Raw genomic sequence first — 21,299 nt, 5'->3', positions numbered from 1 at the left:
ATTTCAAGGGTCAAAATTTAAAACAGGCCCAAGTTTTTAAGAATTATCCATCATTCTATCACAGATGAATTTGCTGCTTAAAGAATATCTAAAACGTTATGACCAGTTTGGAGGGTACTTGGACAGAGGTTGTAGGTCCTTTTGCATTTATGAAAGATCAATTATCTCTGCAAATTAATATCTTTTAAATTAAATTCACTCTGAAACAAGTTTGCTTCTTTAATCTCTTACTTGGATCTTCCTAATATAGTGTGGAGACTTCTAAATGCTAAAGCAAAAACAGACTCTTCTGGAATGTGTGGATGCTTACTTTCTTCCTTGGGATAAGGATGCAGCCTCGCTGATGTTGAGTCTGGTTCAAAACCAAGAGCTAATGGTGGTTTTCCTTTAAACAGAAGCGGGCGGACTCCTCGAGCAAGTTCCCCTGGAAGGGCAGCAGCCACGGGCGGAAGCAGCACCATTGGCTCTAGCGAGCATGCTCACTGGGGTCACTGGGGACTGGGGACCAAGGGAGGCGCACCAGCCCTTCCCTGTGTGACCACTCTCCACAGCGAGCAGGAGTTACCCTTGGCTCTGCAGGCTCTCACCCGTCCCACTCGGCATCTGCACGGAACCGTCTCTTCCTTCTGCTTTTCCACAGAAAAGCTGCATGGCCTTCTACGTTAGCATATGTACCCACTATATGACTTTTTCTTATTTTGTATCATTTCGCCTTTACTGGAACTTTGAATTACCAAAATGCAGTATCTTTTCTTGAAAATACCCAATTTTAGTCCAAAGAAAATGGTCATGGTTTGTTGTGAAAGGCAACTAAGAATGGTAAGACCAAAAAAAAAAAAAAAAAAAAAAAATCAACCTGGATGATGGTTTTTGATTACCTAGAAGGAAAAATGAAAATTTCCTTCAAGTGAAAAATTATACTTAAAATCCAACAACAAATATGAAACCATATCTAGAGCTTGTTTTATGAATTTAGAAATCTAATGGACACAGCAAGCAAAGACTGAACTTGAGGCACATTCGTAACAACATTCATTAGGATTCTAACCCTAAGGTGATTCAGAGGGGGCAAAAGGAGTCTGGGAAAGACAAGTGATGCTTCACATGCAGCACGCTCCACAGAATGCAGCCAGGGAGGGACCCGGGCTCTCGGGCTCTGGCCACTGCCCGAGTCAACATTCCTGTAGAAAGCAAGAAAATCACCTACCTCTGGCTGTTTGTGAGGCTTAATTAGTGCATATTTGTAAAGCACTTTGAAATCCTTGGATGAAAAGTGCTGCGTAAGTGAAAAGTATCATCATTATTTTATTAAATTAGATAAAAGCAACACAACTCATTCTCTTCTTTAAAATTCCTAAGTCAGCAATAGAAATACAAAGCAAGTAATAAATTTATTCGTGGATGCTATAAAAAAATGAGAGAAAAGATCCTCTCTAATGGACATGCCACACTGTTGGTGAGTTCTTTTTACACTCATAGCAGTCCTAGAAGTGCCCTCTGGGCCATGCGAGGAGTCTGATTCTTCTTGGACGTGACTGCCTCACAGCCTCGCTCACTCGGTCCTCACAACGTGGTCTCATATCATTACCACCTAATTTGCACTCTACAATCACTTTGGTTTTCTAGTGTTTACCCTAAAGTGGAATCGAAATTAACACCGTACTTATGATGTAGTCTAAAATCGGCACAGAATATGAGAGCCTATCTCTGACCCTCTATAAATGTAGATCAAAACCGTACTGCTCTTAAAAATTGTCAGGAGTCATTAATTATCATCAAGTTGGCTAAGACTGAGTGTATAGGTACAGGTATAATTATATGTATGTGCGTACACACACACACCATCATGTCTCTTATAACTACTATACTGAATTTCATCTTTTTAGTTTACCTCTGTCTTTAGGGATTCTATTCTTCCCAAGATAATATCCTTTAGGACAATATATTTACAAATAGGGGATAGTGATTCTTACTTAATACCCATTCTTTGTGATTGATTCATAAAGAATTAAGGGTTGAATTTATTTTAGCATTTATATATATATATATATTTATATATATATATATATTTGGCACTGGAGATTTAACCCAGGGGTGACTTACCATTGAGCTACATTCCCCCAGAACTACTCCCCCTTTTGAGACAGGGTCTCACCAAGAGAACTACTCCCCCTTTTGAGACAGGGTCTCACCAAGTTGCTTAGTGCCTTGCTAAGTTGCTAAGGCTGGCCTTGAACTTGCCATCCTCCTGTCTCAGCCTCCTAAGCCACTGGGATTATAGACATGCACCACTGTGCCTGGCTGGAATTTGGGATTGTCAACTGAAAGGACTTAATATGAGCTGGCTTCATGAGACAAAACTTCCCTGGAGTTTATAGAATTGTATGAAATGATTTGTTAATAGTTTTCTGGAACTCTTCATTGTTTTTATTAATTAATATATTGAACACAGAATCTAAATTAGTATGTTTATATTCTTAAGTAGATATAAGTAGATCATTAGACTAATTTTAGCTTACATGAAATTTGTCATGGGAAATTTAGGTCTATGCAACTGTGATTCTTTGTACATCCATCTGTCCATCCAGAGTATAGTTATTGAATTCCTAGAATCTGTTCAGTGGTGCTTGTGCTCTCGTAAGGCAATAGTAAGACATGGTCCCTGCCTATAAGCTTTGGAGGCAGTGAACACATAGCAAATATTCTCACAATAATATGATGTTGCCCTTGCTGGTATATGCAGACAAAGAGTAAGGCCAGATATTTAGTATAATGTGAGTATGCCAGAGACATAAACAAACTGCCGTAGAATAATCTGGGAGGCTAGAGTGCCTTCAGGGAAGACAGCTTGATTTGAACACACCTGTTACCACATTTTGCTTATAGCCCTTCTCCTACAGAACATAAGCCCACCAAGTGCACAATCCATCTTGTTCATTGGCATCTCCCCAGCATCTGGCATGGAATCTGACAGGGAGCAGCCATTCGACAAGTGTTTGAATGCAGGCCAGGTAAGTGTGAGGACAGGTGGGATCTCACAGGTGAAGAGAGAATTCTGATGGAGTAGCAGCCTGAGCAAGAAAGAGAATGGGGCAAATAACAGCAAACCACAAGTGATAGTAAGGTCTTAGGCTCAGGAGGAAAGCAAGGGACAGGAAAGCAAGATAGGAAGGGAGCCAAGGACTAGACGATGAAACTCTACACAAACTGTGCCAAGAACTACATGCTTTCCAAGAGTTGCTGATGGTTTTCAAGAAAGAGAACAAAGTAATTCTGTGCTTCAGAAATTTATCTGTGGTAGGAAAGGAGCTTGGGAGTCAAAAGCCTGGAAAATATTTAGGACACTATTCTGGAAGTTCAAATGTGAAGTACTGAGAACCTAGAGAGAGGCACTGGTAGAAAAACAGTGATCAAATATGCTGCATTTCACAATAAAGAATGTAATTTTTTGTTTAAATTGGTTTTTAGTAGTTGGAAACTAAGAATGAAGGGGAGAAATTTCAAAACTAAGTGAAGCTTTTCAAGGTTATAGATAACTGGAATGAGACAATTTTTGCCTCTTTAGTACAGGAAAATCCTTCATCAAATAACTAAGAGACTGTAGTATTCCATGTAGATAAAATCTGATAGGGCTGGGGTTGTGGCTCAGTGGTGGAGCACTTGCCGAGCACGTGAGGCACTGGGTTCAATCCTCAGTACCACAGTAAGTAAGTAAGTAAATAAATAAAAGAAGGGTATTGTGTCCACCTACAACTAAAAATTTATTTTTATTTATTTTTTTGCGGTGTTGGGGATCGAACCCAGGGCCTTGTGCTTGCAAGGCAAACACTCTACCGACTGAGCTATCTCCCCAGCCCTAAAAATATTTTTTAAAAAAGCCATGTGCAGAAACAATTTTTTTAAAATCCGACAGAAGCTAGACTCTGTTTAACAGGAAGAAAAACATTTTCTTTCTGAAGTTCTTGTAGTAAGCAGAGCACAAGCATAGGTCAAATAAGACAATGCCTATGGAATAATACCTGACATTCCTATAGTGATGATTGAGACCTAAGTGCATGTAATTTACAGAATAACCACTAGATGGAGAGCTTGTATTACCACTGAGTACCCACAATGTATTTCCAGTTTTAAAACAAGGCTTAGGAAATTGAAACTTCTCTGTATATTTAACATTGCCACAATGTGGTTTCCATTGATTCCTTAGATAATCAATATCTTCACTTTATTAATGTGAAATAACTTAGATAAGAATACCTATATGCAAAAAAATTTTGTGGAAGTGGGGGCCTAGGAAAATAGAAGAAAAGATGTCAATTGTCTAAGACACTGAAAAACAATGTAAATGCATATTAAAGTACTAATATCATAGCATATCTTCCAAAATCTTCATTGAACTTATGCAAATGGCCTCTTATCTTGTTTCTATAAATTTACCTGTAATAAGTGTATATATATTTTGGGTTGCTCAAAGGTATTATTTATAACTTTGAATTTGAACCAAAGAATTATTGAGAAAATAAAATCAAAGAGCACAGTTAATGAGCCTTTTAAATGAGTTTTACTAATATAGATCAAGTTTAGCTGTCACTTTCCTTTTAATTTTTATTCTTAGTTTTTCATGTTTAATCATAAACTTTTTTTCATTGTAATAAAACTGAATACTAAATCATGTCGAAGAATCAAATTTTTAGTGAAGTCAAATTAATAATTTTCCAAAAATCAAGGGCAAATTATATGAATGGTAGGAAGCTGTATCTAAAATACTCACCTGGAGTTTATTAAAATTTTTTTAAAAAAGACATCTGTCAATCAGTTCTAAGGGAAAAAAGAACCACCTTGGGGACAGATCCTTTCAATTTAGTTACTATGCTGAATACTCCAGAAAAAAAACTAATTTGTACTCATCATTTAGGGAGCATATGTAAAATAGTTACTAATTTATTCCAAATGGTAAAGAAATTCCATTTCTCTCTTTTTAAATCTCAATTTATACCTCTTCTTATATACCTTAATCTGTTTGCTCATCTAGAGACTATTTTAATGATTATTTCTTAATGGGGAGAAATGTCATAGGTGGTATCTTAAATAGTACATTTTATAGTCCCAAGGAGACTCCTCTTCTTTTTTTGGACAGAACCTAGGGGTGCTCTACCATTGAACCTTTTTATTTCTTATTTTGACACAGCGTATCACTAGGTTGCCGGGGCTGGCCCTGAGCTCCCAACCCTCCTGCTTCAGCCTCCTGAGTAGCTTCGATCACACTCATGCACCACTGCACCTGCCTCGAGATTCTTAGCTCTTGGGTTCCCTAATGCTCTGTGTCTGATGATTCTCCTTCAAAATGGTCCTTTCTTCAGGTGCTTTGCAAGTTTCTTATTGTGTGGTCAATTTCAGTTTTTGTCTTCGTTTCCTGTCTGTTGGCCCTTGAGCTGTGGAATATTTATTTCTACAGGGACTTTCACAGCATTTGTTTATAATGTACCAGGGACAGTCAGACTGACCAACCCGTTAATTTCTTAACTTGGGGATTCCTGAACTAGATGCACAGGATGGATTCAGAATTTACTCATGTGCATGGAGATAGCTCAGGCTTTCTCTTCTCAGGGGTGATTGTCCTCCCTACTGAAAGCCTGGGATGTAAATTTTGACCCCTTCTCTGGGCTGGTGAATTAAAATCATCTAGTCTTCTTTCAATTGGTAAGAAAAACAGCCCTCTGAAGTTTCAGGCTTTATACAGGATTCATTTATATCTTCCAGTACCACATAACCTATACCTACTTCAATACTCTGGTGGATGGTTATTTTATTTTTTGGTACTGGAGGTTCCCCCATCTTTCTTGGGAACTTGGTCACGTATTACAACTGTTGGTTACATCTCGTCCACCATTTCTATCTATCTATGTAGGAGCTCAGTCTGCCATCTTGCTGGAAATCTTTTCTTTTTTTTCTTATTTATCTGCTCTGCACATTCAAGGAAAAAAATTACAAGCCTTGTATTCTTATGACTCAACATTGGCTCTCTTGAAGAAAACAATGACTTGAAAGAAGTAATTGGAACTACTAGACGACACTTTATTTGTCCTTATCTGTAGCTATTAATAGAAGCAACACTCTTAATAGGTGACCAATGGAAGTCGTCAGATATGACTATGAAGCTGAAGTGAATATTTATTTAGACCTATAATGGTCTTAGGCTCTCTATACCAATCTCTAGTTTTTAACTTACACTCTAATTTCTTACATCTCTAATTTTTAACTTACACTTCTTCAATTAGGTACAAGAACTTCTTGAAACTGGCAGTTCTCATTCAGACACTGCTTCACTTCATGCCACCAAATGTTAAAAGAACTTACCCAAGAGGCTCAAATAACCTCTGGGTCAATAAACTGAGTCATTAGCACCTCTTTTAAATAACTGTCTGTTCCTGGTTCAACATTTATATAATCTGTCATAATACCTTGGTTTTCTAAGGTACAAGGATGACTGCTGTAGGCTTACAGTAGAGAACATCGAGTTAGGAGCAGGGTTTCTCAGTGAGAGTTTGACCATACTGCCTGGGACTGAGTGAGTTAAATCCTGAACACCACAACTAATTACTATGTAATGCTAACCTTAGTTGCTGGTTCATTTTGAGACTCTTTAAAATATGAACTGTGTATTTTACCCCTATGCACTCTCTTAATGATTTGTTTTTTTAGACTGAAATCACTTCCAGCCATCAGTTATACTCTTGGTCTCTACATATGCACTTCTGCAAGCACAAATATTTCTTTTTCCTATTGGTCTGCCAGCCCTGTCAGAGCAAATTTCACTTTAAACTAAATGCTATGATACTTAAAACCTCTTGGATTACTCAGACTGCTAGTGTGATCTATGACCTTCCAAGAATGACAGCTGAACTTTCCAATTTGCTTATACTGCTTGGGGAGCTAGCAAGCATAAGCCAAAAAGGAAAATGTTTCTGATGTTGAACAGAAAGGAGAGTTCTTGCTGGAGGTAGGGGCAGGAGACTATTAAGCACTGAAAAATACTAATAAGAAATGAAAAGAAACTAAACATGCTGTAAAGTCGAATACCTCAAACATAATTCAAAAGTTAATGCTAGTACTAAAAACTCTTTAGCTGGACTAACTGGTTAAAATGTGAGTAATGACCTTTAGTTACTGTGATTTAAGCACCAACCCAACTCTCAGTCATAATGCTCTATTGGAGTGAACAAGTTCAAAAAATTGAATAGAATCTAAAATTATCCTAAGTATTATACAAAAAGGGCTGTATCAATTTTCCTTTTTTCTTTATAAAACAGAAATAGGACATGTGAACAAAATCAAGCAGGCACTTTGGCCATTTAACATGCATGCCAGCCCTAATGACATAATACCATTCTTTCTTAAATAAAAAATTAGTGTTAATTTTTTGTTAATACTCATGTCTCCAAAGTTATTTTACTACCTTACATTGGAGATAGGTGTTTGTCTAAAAAAAAAAAAAAAAAAAAAACTAACTCAGAAATCTTATCAAATTTAATATGCTTAATATTAAAGTTTCCCATTTATTTTTATTTATTTATTTTTAGTCCATTCATTTGCTTTTATTTTTTGGCTACCTAACAGGCACACTGTTTGGCAGATAAAAATCAAGCAGAGGTTGATGAATATTTTTCCAAAATCAAGGGCAAAATTATGGATAACAGAAACTGAACTTATTTATTTATTTATTTATTTATTTATTTATTTACTTTTGGTGTGGGGGATCAAAACCCAGGGCTTTGTGCATGCCAGAAAGTGGTCTACCACTGAGTTACATCCCTAGTTCTATTTAAACACATTAAAATGCATATTTTTATTTATTTTTTTTGTGGTGCTGGGGATTGAACTCAGGGCATTGTGCTTGCGAGGCAAGCACTCTACCAACTGAGCTATCTCCCCAGCCCAAAACGCATATTTTAAAATAGCTAGGCATGAAAATTTAAAATTTTGATTCTAAATAAGTTTATAATTACAAATATACAAAAAAGCATTTCCTTGTCTTATTAGGATACTTTTAAAGATCAATGTTGACAGAGGTTATTTGTTTACTTTCCAATCACTAATTTAGTAATTCCATAATAAATATATGTCAGATAAATGTTTCAAATATTTAGCGTCCTCTAGAGCCTTTAGGATCTCAGAATATAGTGTAACATATTAGCAGTGTATTTAGTACTAGAGTAGGTACTAAAGTAAATCTCCACATTAGTCTCATAAGCTTTCTATTTCCTTAAGAATATATTTAACTGTTACATTATGTACTTATTAAAAAATAAGGAAATGTATACTGTATTTAGACTTAAGGCTAAGGCTAATAATAGACTGTTTAATCACAAGTCTTCTGATGATGACTTAAGGTGTTGCTCTATCATCTTCAAAGAGGGCTAACCACCCTTTGGGCATACACTGTTGGTGTGAAGCAAATTTGGTGCAGACTTAGAATGTGGAAGTATATGATTCTAACAAGTTTTTTTACTCATATCCTATTACCATATCTTAAAATTATTTTTAAAGAGCATAAGGAAACACTATACTATTTTTTTTTTCTTATCATTGATGTGTGGGTAGTTTTCCCTTAATTTAAGAATGGGCAATTACATTTCTTAAAGGCAGCAAAATTAATTTGAAAATTAACTTAATAATACACTCCTGAATTTCATCAGTTGGTGGGGCACAATGACTTTGAAACAAGGGTCTGGTTGGGACTCTGTCTCTGCTGATACTATTTGTTACTATCCATATCTGCAACTTTGTCACGGTTTCAATCTTTGTAAAATAATGGCTATCACTTTTAGTATCTCTATACATTGAACTTTTCATATTTCCAAGTGTCTTCCAAGATTAGTATGCTCTTAGAGTATATATTTGGTGTTAGTGTTGTTAGACATATGAAAATGATGGAGTCTTCCTTAAAAATGTTGAGGAGATTCTAGTTCCTGCCACACAGTCCAGACAGTTAGACACTCCAGCATACTTGGCATGCTTCTTACACACACTTCCTGTTTGTCTTTACAAGGCTCTTACATAAGTCATAGAGATTTATGCCTACACATAGGCATACTAATTACCATTGCACTAAAATCATGCCATGGCCAATCATACCTTTCTTTTATCATAGTAAGACTGGACTGCTTGTATAAATAAAGTTATTTGGTCAAAACCCTTCAGATTCTATGTCATGATTAATGCAAACAATACAACACCTTAGTGGGATAAAACAATAGGGAGTGCTGTTTATGTGCTTTTTCATCTTATTCTATATTCTGTGAATTTATTTTTAAAGTAGTAAGTTAAGGGTAAGGTTTTCAGTTATCTCTCACAAAGTGGCATTTCCCACAATGCACACATTCCTGTACCCAGGTGTACTGGTAGCACTGCTTCCTCTTAGAGAAGTACATAGGCTATGAGAATATTTAGGGTGGAGTATGTTCATTGTGTGAGGTTCACTGTCTTGGGGGTTGTGCCAACCTGACAATCTGGAACTCATAAGCAAGCTGTGCAACTCTGACAGTTCTTTGGGGTGACGGGGGTGTACCACACATGGGGAGGATCTGGGTCTTAGGCAGTATTCCAAATCAGTGTAGAAGTCTACCTAGAGCAGCTATTTCAGGTGTACAGGGCAAGGAAAAAACTGGTTCTGTTTAAAGTGACTGTAGTGCCTACCTGGTGTTGGCCAACAGTGCCCCTTCCCCAGACACGCATGTGTGTGTGTACATGTATGTATGCACCTACCCACCTACCTAAAACAAAGAGTCAGTTTCTACTCCGTGAACCTTCTGCTCATGAAATGGGAGGCCTAGAAATCAACACGTACAACCAACTTGATACAATGGCTCTCCCAAACCTCAAAATTATTCACATTACATATTTTAGGACACTGACATGTTTTAAAAGGGGCAATATTTCTATTATAAGCTACAACAGGCTGTTTTCTGGACTAATTCTTCCAAACTGCTTATGGTTGATAATGAAGTAATTAAACTCTAATAAATTATTAGGCCATCTGAGTACAATGTTTTATTAAGTAGCCTATAACTTTAGTAGGTTGTATTTCAAAGATAATGTGATTCTTTGTCAGTATTGCCCTGCTTAGCTCAAAATGCCATAAAATTAAAAAAAAAATTCACCACATTATCTAATTGGATTGTTGTTGTTTTTCTGTGAAATACAAAATGTCTATATGCTCCTGTAATGGAAGTAAATTTATGTATGACGACACACCAAAAAACAATGTCCAAGTGAAAAGAGGGAGGGGCTTCATTATCTAAGATAAATATGGCATTCTTTTCTAAATATGGTTAATTCTGTTTCCTCTAAAAATTAAGCAAAATTCTAACATATTTAAGACGTTTGTTCTACTGAAGACACACACACATTTACTCCAGGTGTGGGAATAACATAAAAGTGGGTAGGACAGGTAAAACACCTTTGCTATCCAAATACTAAAGCTGTACTTAGTGTTAATTCTTTTTCTAAGCCTAGTAATACTGCCCTCCCTAGATATTTTTTAAAAAATGAAAGTTGAAGTGATAATAAGTAGAATGCTTGAATAAATATAAAAAAAAATATGTCTTAACCCTGAACTATAAGCTTCTTAAGAGGAAAGGGATGGTTTCTTTCCTTGCTCTCACTCAAGTGCTTGTCACTTAAAAAGGTCATGGGTAAAGGAAAACTTAAGTGTTAGGACATATTCTTACGTTGATTCTTTACCTTATGCTCCATAAAGTTAATTTCAATTGTTATTATAGAAACTTTAAGTAGAAGTTAAAAGTATCTTTTAGAAATCATAGCAAGAACACCAAAACCCATCAGCATAAATGCTATACTTCTGATTTACTACCAACCATAACCTGGTATTAGGGAAGAAACAAGGCCAAGGAAACCTATTCATTTAAAATATTGGGTAGAATTTTTTGCTATAGAATTTATGCTATTTAACAATAAAGAGTAATATGTTTTTATAATACTCTGATTTCAGCAGTGTTCTCTAAAGACACAACTTTAAAAATTCTTAAAAAGAACTTCACACTGATGTTTAAGTAAGGAGGCATCATTCCTCCAGGTACAAGAAAACTGAAAAAATATTTACAGCAAGTCAGCAATGAGACTGGCTACATTTGAAATCATGTGACTTCTGAACATATTCTACTCATCTTTCTGCATGAAAAATTTGTATTTCAAATATTTAACTCTAGGAAAATAATAATTTTGCAATTCTAAATAGACAGTTACTGCCATTACTAATAAGAATTTTAGTACATTATTTCTTCCTTTGTTATGGCAAAGCTATGATGTTTCTTTATGCTAAGTGAAATTAGATGGACTATTAATGATTTTTTAAACTTGTAACTTGTACTATTGGGATAATATGAGTATTTTAGAGAAGAAATAAAATTTTCTATGATAGAGATTATGCTTCCATTAAGTGTAGATGAGTTCTTCTAAGTGGAGACTTAGTATTATAATACAAGTATACCAAGAACCCCTTAACTGGGTCTTAATTATGAAGGAAGCATTTTCATATTTTAAAATAAAATAGTTTAAAAAACAGGTTTTTCCCCTACCTGATCTAGATTATTAAAATGTGTCCCATGAAGCACAGATTCCTACCAACAATGTAAAAATGCGAACATATAATACTATTCATAGCATATATAATACATATATATTTAATACATGCTTTGCATTGTACACTTGAAAGAATGATACTGAAATAGTAAAGATTAAATGTAATTTAATAAATTCTTTAAAAAAACAGCTTATATTGAAAATCAAATGGAAAATGCAGTAAGACATGTCTATGTTTGAATACTGGCTCTAATCTTCACAACTCAGTTATTACACAAACATCTGCTCAGAGTTTAGTGTATGTCAGGTATTGTGGATACAACTTTAAACAAGATAGTCAAGGTTCTTGTCCTTTTAGAAATTACATTCTTATGGAGGGAGGAAGATTAACATGAGAACAAAGAAACAAACCATTAGGGTATATGGAGGGAAAGGGGTTTCTTTGAAAGTTTTGTGAGGAAAAGACTCTAAGGTAGTAGTATTTGAGCGGAGACTTGAGACATAAGAAGCAGCAAGTTATTTTAAAAAAGTCTGAAGATTATTCAAGTTAAGTACAAAGGTGATAAAGTAAGAAAGACTTGGCAAGGGAGGAAGAGAAAGCAGTATGGGATGGGTGTAATTTGTAAGCAATTGGGACACCTGAAGGCGAGACTGGAGAAGCAGTGTCAAACAAAGCAGGACAGGCACAGAACATGGTAAGTAGTCTGCACGTGATTACAGGGCAGGGGAGGCCATGAAGGCAGGTGGGAAGTACGTCACTGATACCTTAAAGAACAGGATGGCAACTGTGAAAACACCAAACAAGATAAGGAGTGTGAGGGAGGGTGAATGCAGAAGCAGGACAAACAGTTCCCAGGCTGAGGTGACAGATGGTGGCTTGGACTAGGTATCTATGGTGGGAATGAAATTACCAAATCTGAGACAGCCTAGATAGGAAAAAATGGGACTTGCAGATGGTCTGCACTGTGGACAGAAAGTAACCATGAGGAAAAGGGAAGAAGTGAGGAAGCTCCCAAGTTTATGGCAGGAACAACTTGGCGGATGGTGGCGACATTTACTGAGATAGGATGATTGGGAAGGAATCTGTTTATTATATGGGGAAAACTAACAATTTGATAACGCTTTTTTTTTCTCACTACTGGGGACTGATTCCAGGGTCTCACTCATGCTAGGCAAGTGCTCTACCATGAGCCACACCCTTGCCCAGCAGTTGGAACGTTCATTCAGTCGGCTACCTCAAATAGCAGAGGGATAAGAATGGTGTCTCAGCTGAAGGATACTTAGGACAGCATTTAGCCCATGGGAGCGGGTGAAATTCCAGAGGTGGTGGATGTAGCTGGAACAGAGGATGCCCCCAAAGTAGGGTATGGCTGGAGAACAGAGCTGAAGTCCTGAAGAGACCAACGCCTAACCACAGAAAAGAAAACAGCCGGCAAAGAACACTGAAAAGGAATGAAAAAGGCCTTATAGAAGGACAGCTGGAAAATGGTGTGCTTTAAGAACTGAAAGAGAGAGTTGCAAAAAGTAGGGCTTAGATAACTATCAAAAACAAGTGAGACGTAAAGATGAGAAGAGTCCATTGGACCTGGCAATACGAAAACTACTGGTGATTTGACAACACTGGAGAAGTGGGATGAGGAGTGAATGGAAGTCTTTTGAGAAACTGTGCACGTGTGGAAGTGAGAAATGGGCAGCTGTTGGAATGTGACGTGAGTCAAATTAGGAGATTCCAAGTTATGTGTGCATGCTGACAGGAATGACACACTAGAGGGAACAAGACTAAAGACACGAGAGAGGTCCTTGAGAAGGCAAGAGGGGCGAATGGGGTCCAGGGTAAAAATACTTTGACTGATTAGACTTTGAATAAAGGACACTTCTTTCATTGTAACAGAAGGGAGAATGAAAGGTGGGTAAAAATAAAGGTTTATGGACTAGGCTAATTGCTTAGCTATAAGCTTCTGTTTTCTTAAAAATCACTGCTTGGCACTAAGTATATTTTAATAAATGCCATCATCATTATTAATGAACATATCTTAGATCACCGGTGGATCTGAAACTGTTTAGGAAATGACATTTCAAACAATACAGCTAGAATGAAGACGAAGTCTGTTTGGCACTGCGGCCTGCCTGGTTCCTATTCCTTCCAGTAATCTTACTTGAAACTGCACTTGAAACTTGACTGTTCTGAAAACATAAAGTCTTTTCACTTAAGATTTGTTTTCTTTTTTTGGTACTGGGGACTGAACCCAGGGGTGCTTAACCACTGAGTCACATCCCCAGCCCTTTATATTTTTTATTTTGAGAGGGTCTCGCCAAGTTGCTTAGGGCCTCTCTCCAAGTTAACTGAGGCTGACCTTGTTACTTGTGATCCTCCTGCCTCAGCCTCCTGAGCCACTGGGATTACAGGCATACGCCACTGCTTCTGGCTTATGGGTTTTTAATTTTAAAAGTTTTAAGAGCACAAAAACAAAAAACAAGTAATATGTTTACTTTGTGCGGAAAATTTCTGTGGATTCTCAAGACCTGGATTTGAATGGACTTACAGCGGCAGAAAGACAAAAACAAATGAACAGCAGAATAGCCCACCAGACAGTCTAATTAATTCTCTTTTTAGCTATCGTCTTTTTTTTTTTTTCCACATTTTGCAAACTATGATGCTACAGTTTAAGTAGACACAGATAGGCTATTTGAAAAGAATAATTCTAAGAGTCCAAGTTGCAGTAAAGCCCAACACCTTTACATTATACCTAATACCTTCTGAGAGGCTTGGTGATGAGTGTTATATTCCTCTCTTAAGTTTTCAAATCACTCCTCCTTCTTACTGGGTAGCCAGTAGTTGGCATTTTTCCAAAGTGGATCTTATAATTTACCAACATCTCTATTTTATCAAGGGAAAAATAAATTTTATGTATATTCTCAGAACCAAATAATTAATGTTGAGAGGTGTAATCATAACAAAAGAGAAATTAATTTTTTGGACTTCACTATATAGATGCACATAACATAAAATTCAGCTTACTTAAATGTGATTTTGAAATTCTATTGATTTATTAAATAAGATATTGATTATTTTTCTTCTTTGTGTAGGGATCCATTTGATAAGATGGTTCAGTAGATGTTTAATGCTATTTTTATTCTAAGACTAGCACTTAAAATATGGAGGTCAGGTTTTTTGAAATTTCCTTAAATACTATGAAATTTCCTTAAATACTTCTTTATAACAAGAAGTGAAAAATAATGTTCTGACTCTTAAATAAACTCATTAATTATAAATTTACATTGAAACTAAACATTCAACACAACCAAATAAATAACAAACTATTTTATCTGAGGAGACAGGGCTTGATCTTTCAAGAGCTTTCGGCAGGCCAACCCGCACCGTAATGGTGGCTTGCAGGCAAGTCCGTCCCTGCTCTCCCTGCTGCACCCCAGGGACACCGCCTCCTAGTCACAAATGTTCTTCATCTTCCTTCCAGGTTTGTCCTCGCAACCACTTGACTTGCTTGATAAAGTAAATCACTTAAAAAGGAAGAAAGCCCAATAAAATGAATTACAAGGACAACAAGATCAAACTGATTGCACTGTTGTCATACATGGAGCTGAAATGCTGCAAATATGCAGTTGGCTGTGGTTTGGCATTAGCAGCATGCGAGCAGTGAGGAGGAGGAAATTTTATTCTCATTAACTGCTGCAGATTTACTGCCGTGAAAAAGGGCTATGTAACCCGAGATGTGACAGTACAGAAAGATCAAAGCCATGGACTGGAAACTAAATAAACCCTCTGGCTACTTCCTGCAAGGAAAATTCACTTTGGCAATGTAAAACAGAGCCCAGTTAAAAACTACTTTCAGTTTTATGAGCTGTCATAGCAGCTCAAGTGGTTTGGACCGGCTGAGTTCAGAACATTATATTTCCTTGTTTTTGTCTTAGATACTTCTATAAGAGGTTTTATAGACTCCCCACCCCCCTTTAAAAACACAACAACAACAAAAAACTTTTCTTTTAGTTGAAACTGAGCTGGTAACCACTAAACTTACTGAAGCAGGTAGGCCTTCATCTGCACATTCCTTTCTCATTTATTATGACTTAATACTTCACTCTTAGATGTAGTTAGTGTATAAACTTAATAATTCATCTACAATCTGCACAATTCCTAGTCAAAATAAGTGCAAATCAGTTTATATAGCCCATATGGCTCATATATGGAATGATTATAGGTGATGTGAAGAATATGGGAATTAATTAATATTACATATAAAAACTGATAGGCCCTAAGTTTCAACTATTTTAAAAAATTAAGAAAAACAGCTAGTTTAATATTTTTAATAAGAAAAAAAATTGTTCATAAATACTTAAATCACATTAATACACAGATGGGATCAAATAAACCTACTTAAATTAGGAAACATCCCGAGTTAAGGAGCAAGGATAGCATCACTATTGAATCCACACTTAAGGGAGCTAGAAGATATGCTGCTCTTGCTCTCCTGTATTTTTGGAGGGGCAGTGCTTATGCACCAATTGCTGCACTGTGGGTTCTCTCACTAGAGTTTGAATAAGCCAGCCACCATAAAGGTAAATGGCATTCCGTTTCCTTAAACAATCTCATATTTTTAAACGAGAGCATTTTCTAGGCCAACTATATCATGAGCAGTCATCTTTGCTTAAAAGTTGTGATTTTCTCTCCATTAAATTTACAACTACTTCTTATATCTGTACAGCCAACAAAAATGTATTTAATGCATGTGAAAAATGTATGAACTTTAACACCAGATAATCACTCTTAATGGTGGTAGTATAATTAACTTCCCAGTAAGGACTGGATTAACTCCCATGTCAATTCTCTCAGTACAAAGCTACACTATAATAGATGTGTTAACATTTTTACAGGATATAGTCATATTTAGATTATTTTACTTATAGATTCATTTGTGTTCAATTTCTTCTCCTAAAAGAAAGTCCTAATAAAGTGACAATAAAAAAAAATTTTTTTGGGGGGGGAGGAGTATCTTTGGGCTCTACAAATAGCTAGTGTGCATACCTAAGAAAACTCTGCTCACATTACCAGATAGGAAATTAACACTAAATTGATGAGGGCAGTTCTGTCACCAACTTCTTTTGCTTCTAAATCTCTAATGGCAAGTAAATAACTGAAAATAGTTTTTCAGCTCAGGACTATAATTTCTCTAGGGTAAAACATCTTCCCAAGCTTACAAAATTCTATGCCTTGACTTTTGGCTCCTATTTCTATATTTCAGTAAAGTTTACAGTTTGCTAATGCCGATGTGTGATAATCTAATAAAATCTGGCTTTAAATGTTATAGGCCCAATTTACTAATAAAACCTAATTCAATTCTCCCTGGGAAATACAAATCATTAGTGTCCAAGTAGTGGAACTAAATTTTCTTGCTTTCTCAATGCCAGAAATTAGTCATCTTTATAAAAATTCTAAACAAATAAGACAGACAATACCGATGTATAATAAGTCCATGAGGATTCATTTGTAATAAGAATAAAAACATAGCATCATGTAGGCAAAAATGTACACTGGTTAATTAGCCAAATAAATGATTTGCATGAGTCTACACTTTACAACTAAAATAATTCTATTCATTTCACTATTTTTTATACAACTGAATTTAATCTGTAGAGAATTTAGTGAACTACTTAAGAGAATTTAAAGGTAGTGAGCTAATTGCTCAATGTGTTAACGAAGTCTTAGCAGTTTGTTGCCAAGAAAAATCTGAAGTACCAATTTGCAGTAAACTGTGCCAAATGCATTAACACAGAATAGGTACACAATTTGTGGTGTTGCACAACAGATGCTACATCTCTTACTCTGAATTTTAATAACATTTAATCTAAACTTTCTACAGCTCCGTTCACTGAGAGGCTGCTATATCTGCTTGCCATCTGGAGGTGTAACAGAGTACTGGCTCCTACCAGTCTTCACTCTTCATTAGCTACTTCATTCGAGGGTAGTCCCTTGAAAACCTGAGTCTTAATTTCCACATTGTTAAAATAACAAAAACACTACTCTGCAGTAACTACCTCACAAGCTTGTTGATGATCAAATGCAATATATGAGGACATAAAAGTCTTTGTATACACAGATTTAGATTTTTAAAAAAGATAAACATTTTATTCTTTGAAAGGCATTCCATTTTCTTAAAAAAGTAAGTTACTGGGAGAATTGTTATGGGAGTATTCAGAAAGAAAAATGAGATTTCATGTAAGGATGGTGTTGAAGCAAGTGTCTCCTGCTATAAAAACGTTTGCTTGCCTTGATTTGACATTCTCATTAAAAACGTGTTGTTACACAGCTATTGCTGCTCGTGTTCTCCTTTTTTTATCATTCCCAGGTTTAGAAGTAAAATGGTAACTTCATTACCTTAGGTATAATTTTCTATGTCATATGACATTATTTATTGGAATTGTTTTATCTATTTTAAGAAAAAGTTTCCACACCTTTTTCCTTACTAATACTGATGAAGGTGGAAATAACTTATTTTATTTCTATAGGTACTTATTCTATAGGTATTTATTTCCTAGGTGCAGACAGGATTTATTACTAGGCTTAAAAGAGATGTTTACATATATTAAAATATGTCATTTGAGTAATGATATTTATTATACAAATTTGCATAGTTCTGGGTACTTTCAGATTGAATCATACAACTGAAATAGGATACTGTCTTATTACCCAGTCCTGCTGTTGTTATAAAGAAGTTCTACTATTTGTGTTTTAATCATGATTTGACCAAACTCTGTTAATCTGAGAAGCAACTCTTGCAGACTCTTCCCAACCTAGATTCAGCTAAGAACAAATATTAGGGACCTATCAAATGCACCTGTCAAAAGCATAGAGTAAATAAGATGTGTAACAACATCCTGCATATATAAGACATTCAATAAGTTTTAGTTTTTTAATATTAGATACTATTTAATAATAGACTTTCTTAAAATCAAGACAGGTTTACACACTAAGAATAAACCAAGAGCTCGGTTATCATGTTTCAATATAAGCAAATGAAAATAAATGGAATGACCAAATATTCTTAACCCTACCATCTACTTTGAATTACCAGAATTATAGATGTGGCAGTGCCATATCCAATTTTATGCTATCAAAACATCGTATGTGAATAACAATTTTATAAAAAAGATTTTTCAGTAAAGAAGAAGCAAAGCTTGGCCAATGAGGGTTGTAACATGGACAACAATTTGACTGCTTTTTTGAATAACTACTTTAAGGCAAACTCATAATATGTAGCTCTGTCAATTAACACACAGTTCTATAAATGCTACACAATATCTTTTAGGCAGAAAATATAGAATTTGAAAGTATTTTTCTCAAGTAAAAAAAAAGGAGAAAACTATGTACTGGGTATAATTAAGGTGGCCTTACAGTTAAAAAAAAAGTCTAATTTTTACATGTAGAATGTCTTAGGAAAAAATCATACACTGAAGAATTTAGATACAAGTGTATTTTAAAGAAGTAATGCATTACTTCTATTTGGTATGATTTTTAAAAGTATAACTAACATTTCAACTGTGATTTAATATTTGAAAAAGTAAGAGATGAGAATGAAAGGTACCTATGTATTAATATATAACAAACTTAAATGTACAAAATGTTAATGCTGAATTATTCTAAGAAAGAATAAAGAGAGGCTCTAACACATAGAGAAAATGGAAGTGTAAGAGTCAGATGGCTCAGAAAATGCTCATATCCACTTCATCTTGACCTCAGTGAAATGGTCAGTAAATGACATCACTCTGCCAACCACAAAGAACGCCTGGCTCTCTGAAAAATATTTTTCAAAGCCCCAAGGAAACCTAAGCAGTCTCTGATTTTTTTTCCAGTTTATGAAAATTGGATTCCTATAAAAGAAAAATGGACCATTTTTACTGCAACAAAAACTGATTTGTAAAAGCTGGAAGCAGTTTAAAAATACTCTTAACATGAGGTTCTAGTTAGTCTTGAAAAGTAAGAGTTATAATAAAAAAAACGGTCCAAAAGTATGGTATGGATACATGGTATATAACAGGAAAAAAAGCTAGTCTTGGTGCTATTATTTTTAATTAGATTCAATAGCAAGTTCCACTTTACTTTCTAACACCAGTTCAGATTTGGGGAGGGGAAGATTTACATTTGACACCCTGGGATTGGCAACTCCATAGCTAAGGCCTTGGAGCCCTAATGCATTTTGCATTAACTCTAAATGTCGGGAAATCCTGGCGCCAAGAGGTTCAAACCAATAGTGATACATGTCTAAAACCCAGGATTCGCTGTCAACTGCCACTATCTATTTTATCAAACATCCAGTCTCTCTTGCAGAATGAGATAAATGAGTTTAACAGTTTTCACTGTTTCCAATTAAACTGCCTTGATATATTACACAAATGCAGGCAAGCAGACTAAGAAGGACCCTTGACTTGGATTTTAAGAAAAACACCAATTGGTTTCTCAGATTTTAACACATTTGTCTTATTATTATACTTTTGTCAATTTAGGAAAAAAAATTCATTGAACAATTAAAAAACAAAAAAGGCCTCGTGACATACCAATTAGCAATTTATTCTTTACCTTGCAGGAACCTGAGATCATGTACTTTATGTGAATCTGCTCAAATTGACATGTTCAAAAACCAGCAAAGATTGGAAACCATGAGAGCTGGCCGCGGAGCAAGCCCCTGGCAGTATCACATTCTGTTCCATGTTTCACCATATACCACTGTCAGTCATACCATTAGAGACATTGGTAATGATAAAAATTCACATTTCATACATTAATCTTTTATTATTCTTTTTCCAGATAACTTGACTGTGCTTATTTATCAAAGCCATATGATAAAGAAGCAGGGAAAGAATTTATAAGTCATATGGACCATTTTTCTGATTTAAAGAGAAAAAAAGCTTTCAGTAAATAGCATTTCCTCTTTTTACATATATTTAGAGAACTAGTGTTTTCAATATTTAAGATCCCAATTAAGACATTATTCTTTTATAGGTAGCTTAAATTCTTCATCACGTCTGTTTATTCTCACCTTCATAGTGATGATGAAGAATAGGAATTCAACAATTTCTGCTTAACATTTCTTGAAAAACAGTCAGTCCTATTGAAAATCAGTTAAAATGAAGGACTTCCAACCAAGTTTTAAGTCAGTGTTATTTAATCTAATTATTTTTAAATTTACCTATTGGATATTGGAAACTGAAAGGTAGTTACTAAAATTTCACATCTGGGACATTAAGTAGCAAAATTGTCATATGAAATATGTGAATAATTACATAGCAATGTAAAATACATGAACCTTTGCAAAATGAAAAAAATACCTGACCTAAGATCCACTGTAAATTATTTTTTCTGGAAATAAAAAAGTGATACAGTTATGTGATATAAGGTTTGAAGGATTACAAAATACAAGAGATGGAACACTTAACTTTCTTAGAGGAAGTGTGCTTTTAAAGAACAAATAATTTTCAAATCAAAATGATTAATAATAAATAGGTTTATTACTCTTTTGACTTGAAGAAGTCTATAGTTATTTTTACTAACTAATCCTTTAGGTCAACATTACTATGATGTGTCTTTTATGAAGTAAAAGAAGCTACTTAAATATTTTGACCCATGAAAAGGAACTGAAGGTTCTAATAGGATTTTCCCAGTCATTTAAAAACATTATGAACTGAGCAAT

At 35.2% G+C, this 21,299-nt stretch overlaps 1 protein-coding gene across 3 annotated transcripts in view; it reads right to left on the bottom strand.

Moving 5' to 3' along the window:
• Nucleotides 1-21,299, bottom strand: part of Kifap3 (kinesin associated protein 3) — a 135,509-nt gene that overhangs the window by 3,018 nt on the left and 111,192 nt on the right. Inside the window, exon 20 of one of the 3 annotated variants that reach the window (XM_047520463.1) lies at nt 1,208-1,276. The exons of the other annotated variants lie outside the window; for them this stretch is intronic. Within the exon in view, the coding sequence (XP_047376419.1) occupies nt 1,231-1,276 (46 nt within the window). The 3' untranslated portion in view covers nt 1,208-1,230. The remainder of the gene's footprint in view (nt 1-1,207; nt 1,277-21,299) is intronic. 3 annotated transcript variants of the gene reach the window in all.

This window comes from Sciurus carolinensis, chromosome 12 (assembly GCF_902686445.1).
Source record: "Sciurus carolinensis chromosome 12, mSciCar1.2, whole genome shotgun sequence".
Classification (NCBI taxonomy): Eukaryota; Metazoa; Chordata; class Mammalia; order Rodentia; family Sciuridae; genus Sciurus; species Sciurus carolinensis.
Note: the sequence above shows the minus strand (reverse complement) of the source record. Positions and strands in the feature narration are given on the sequence as shown.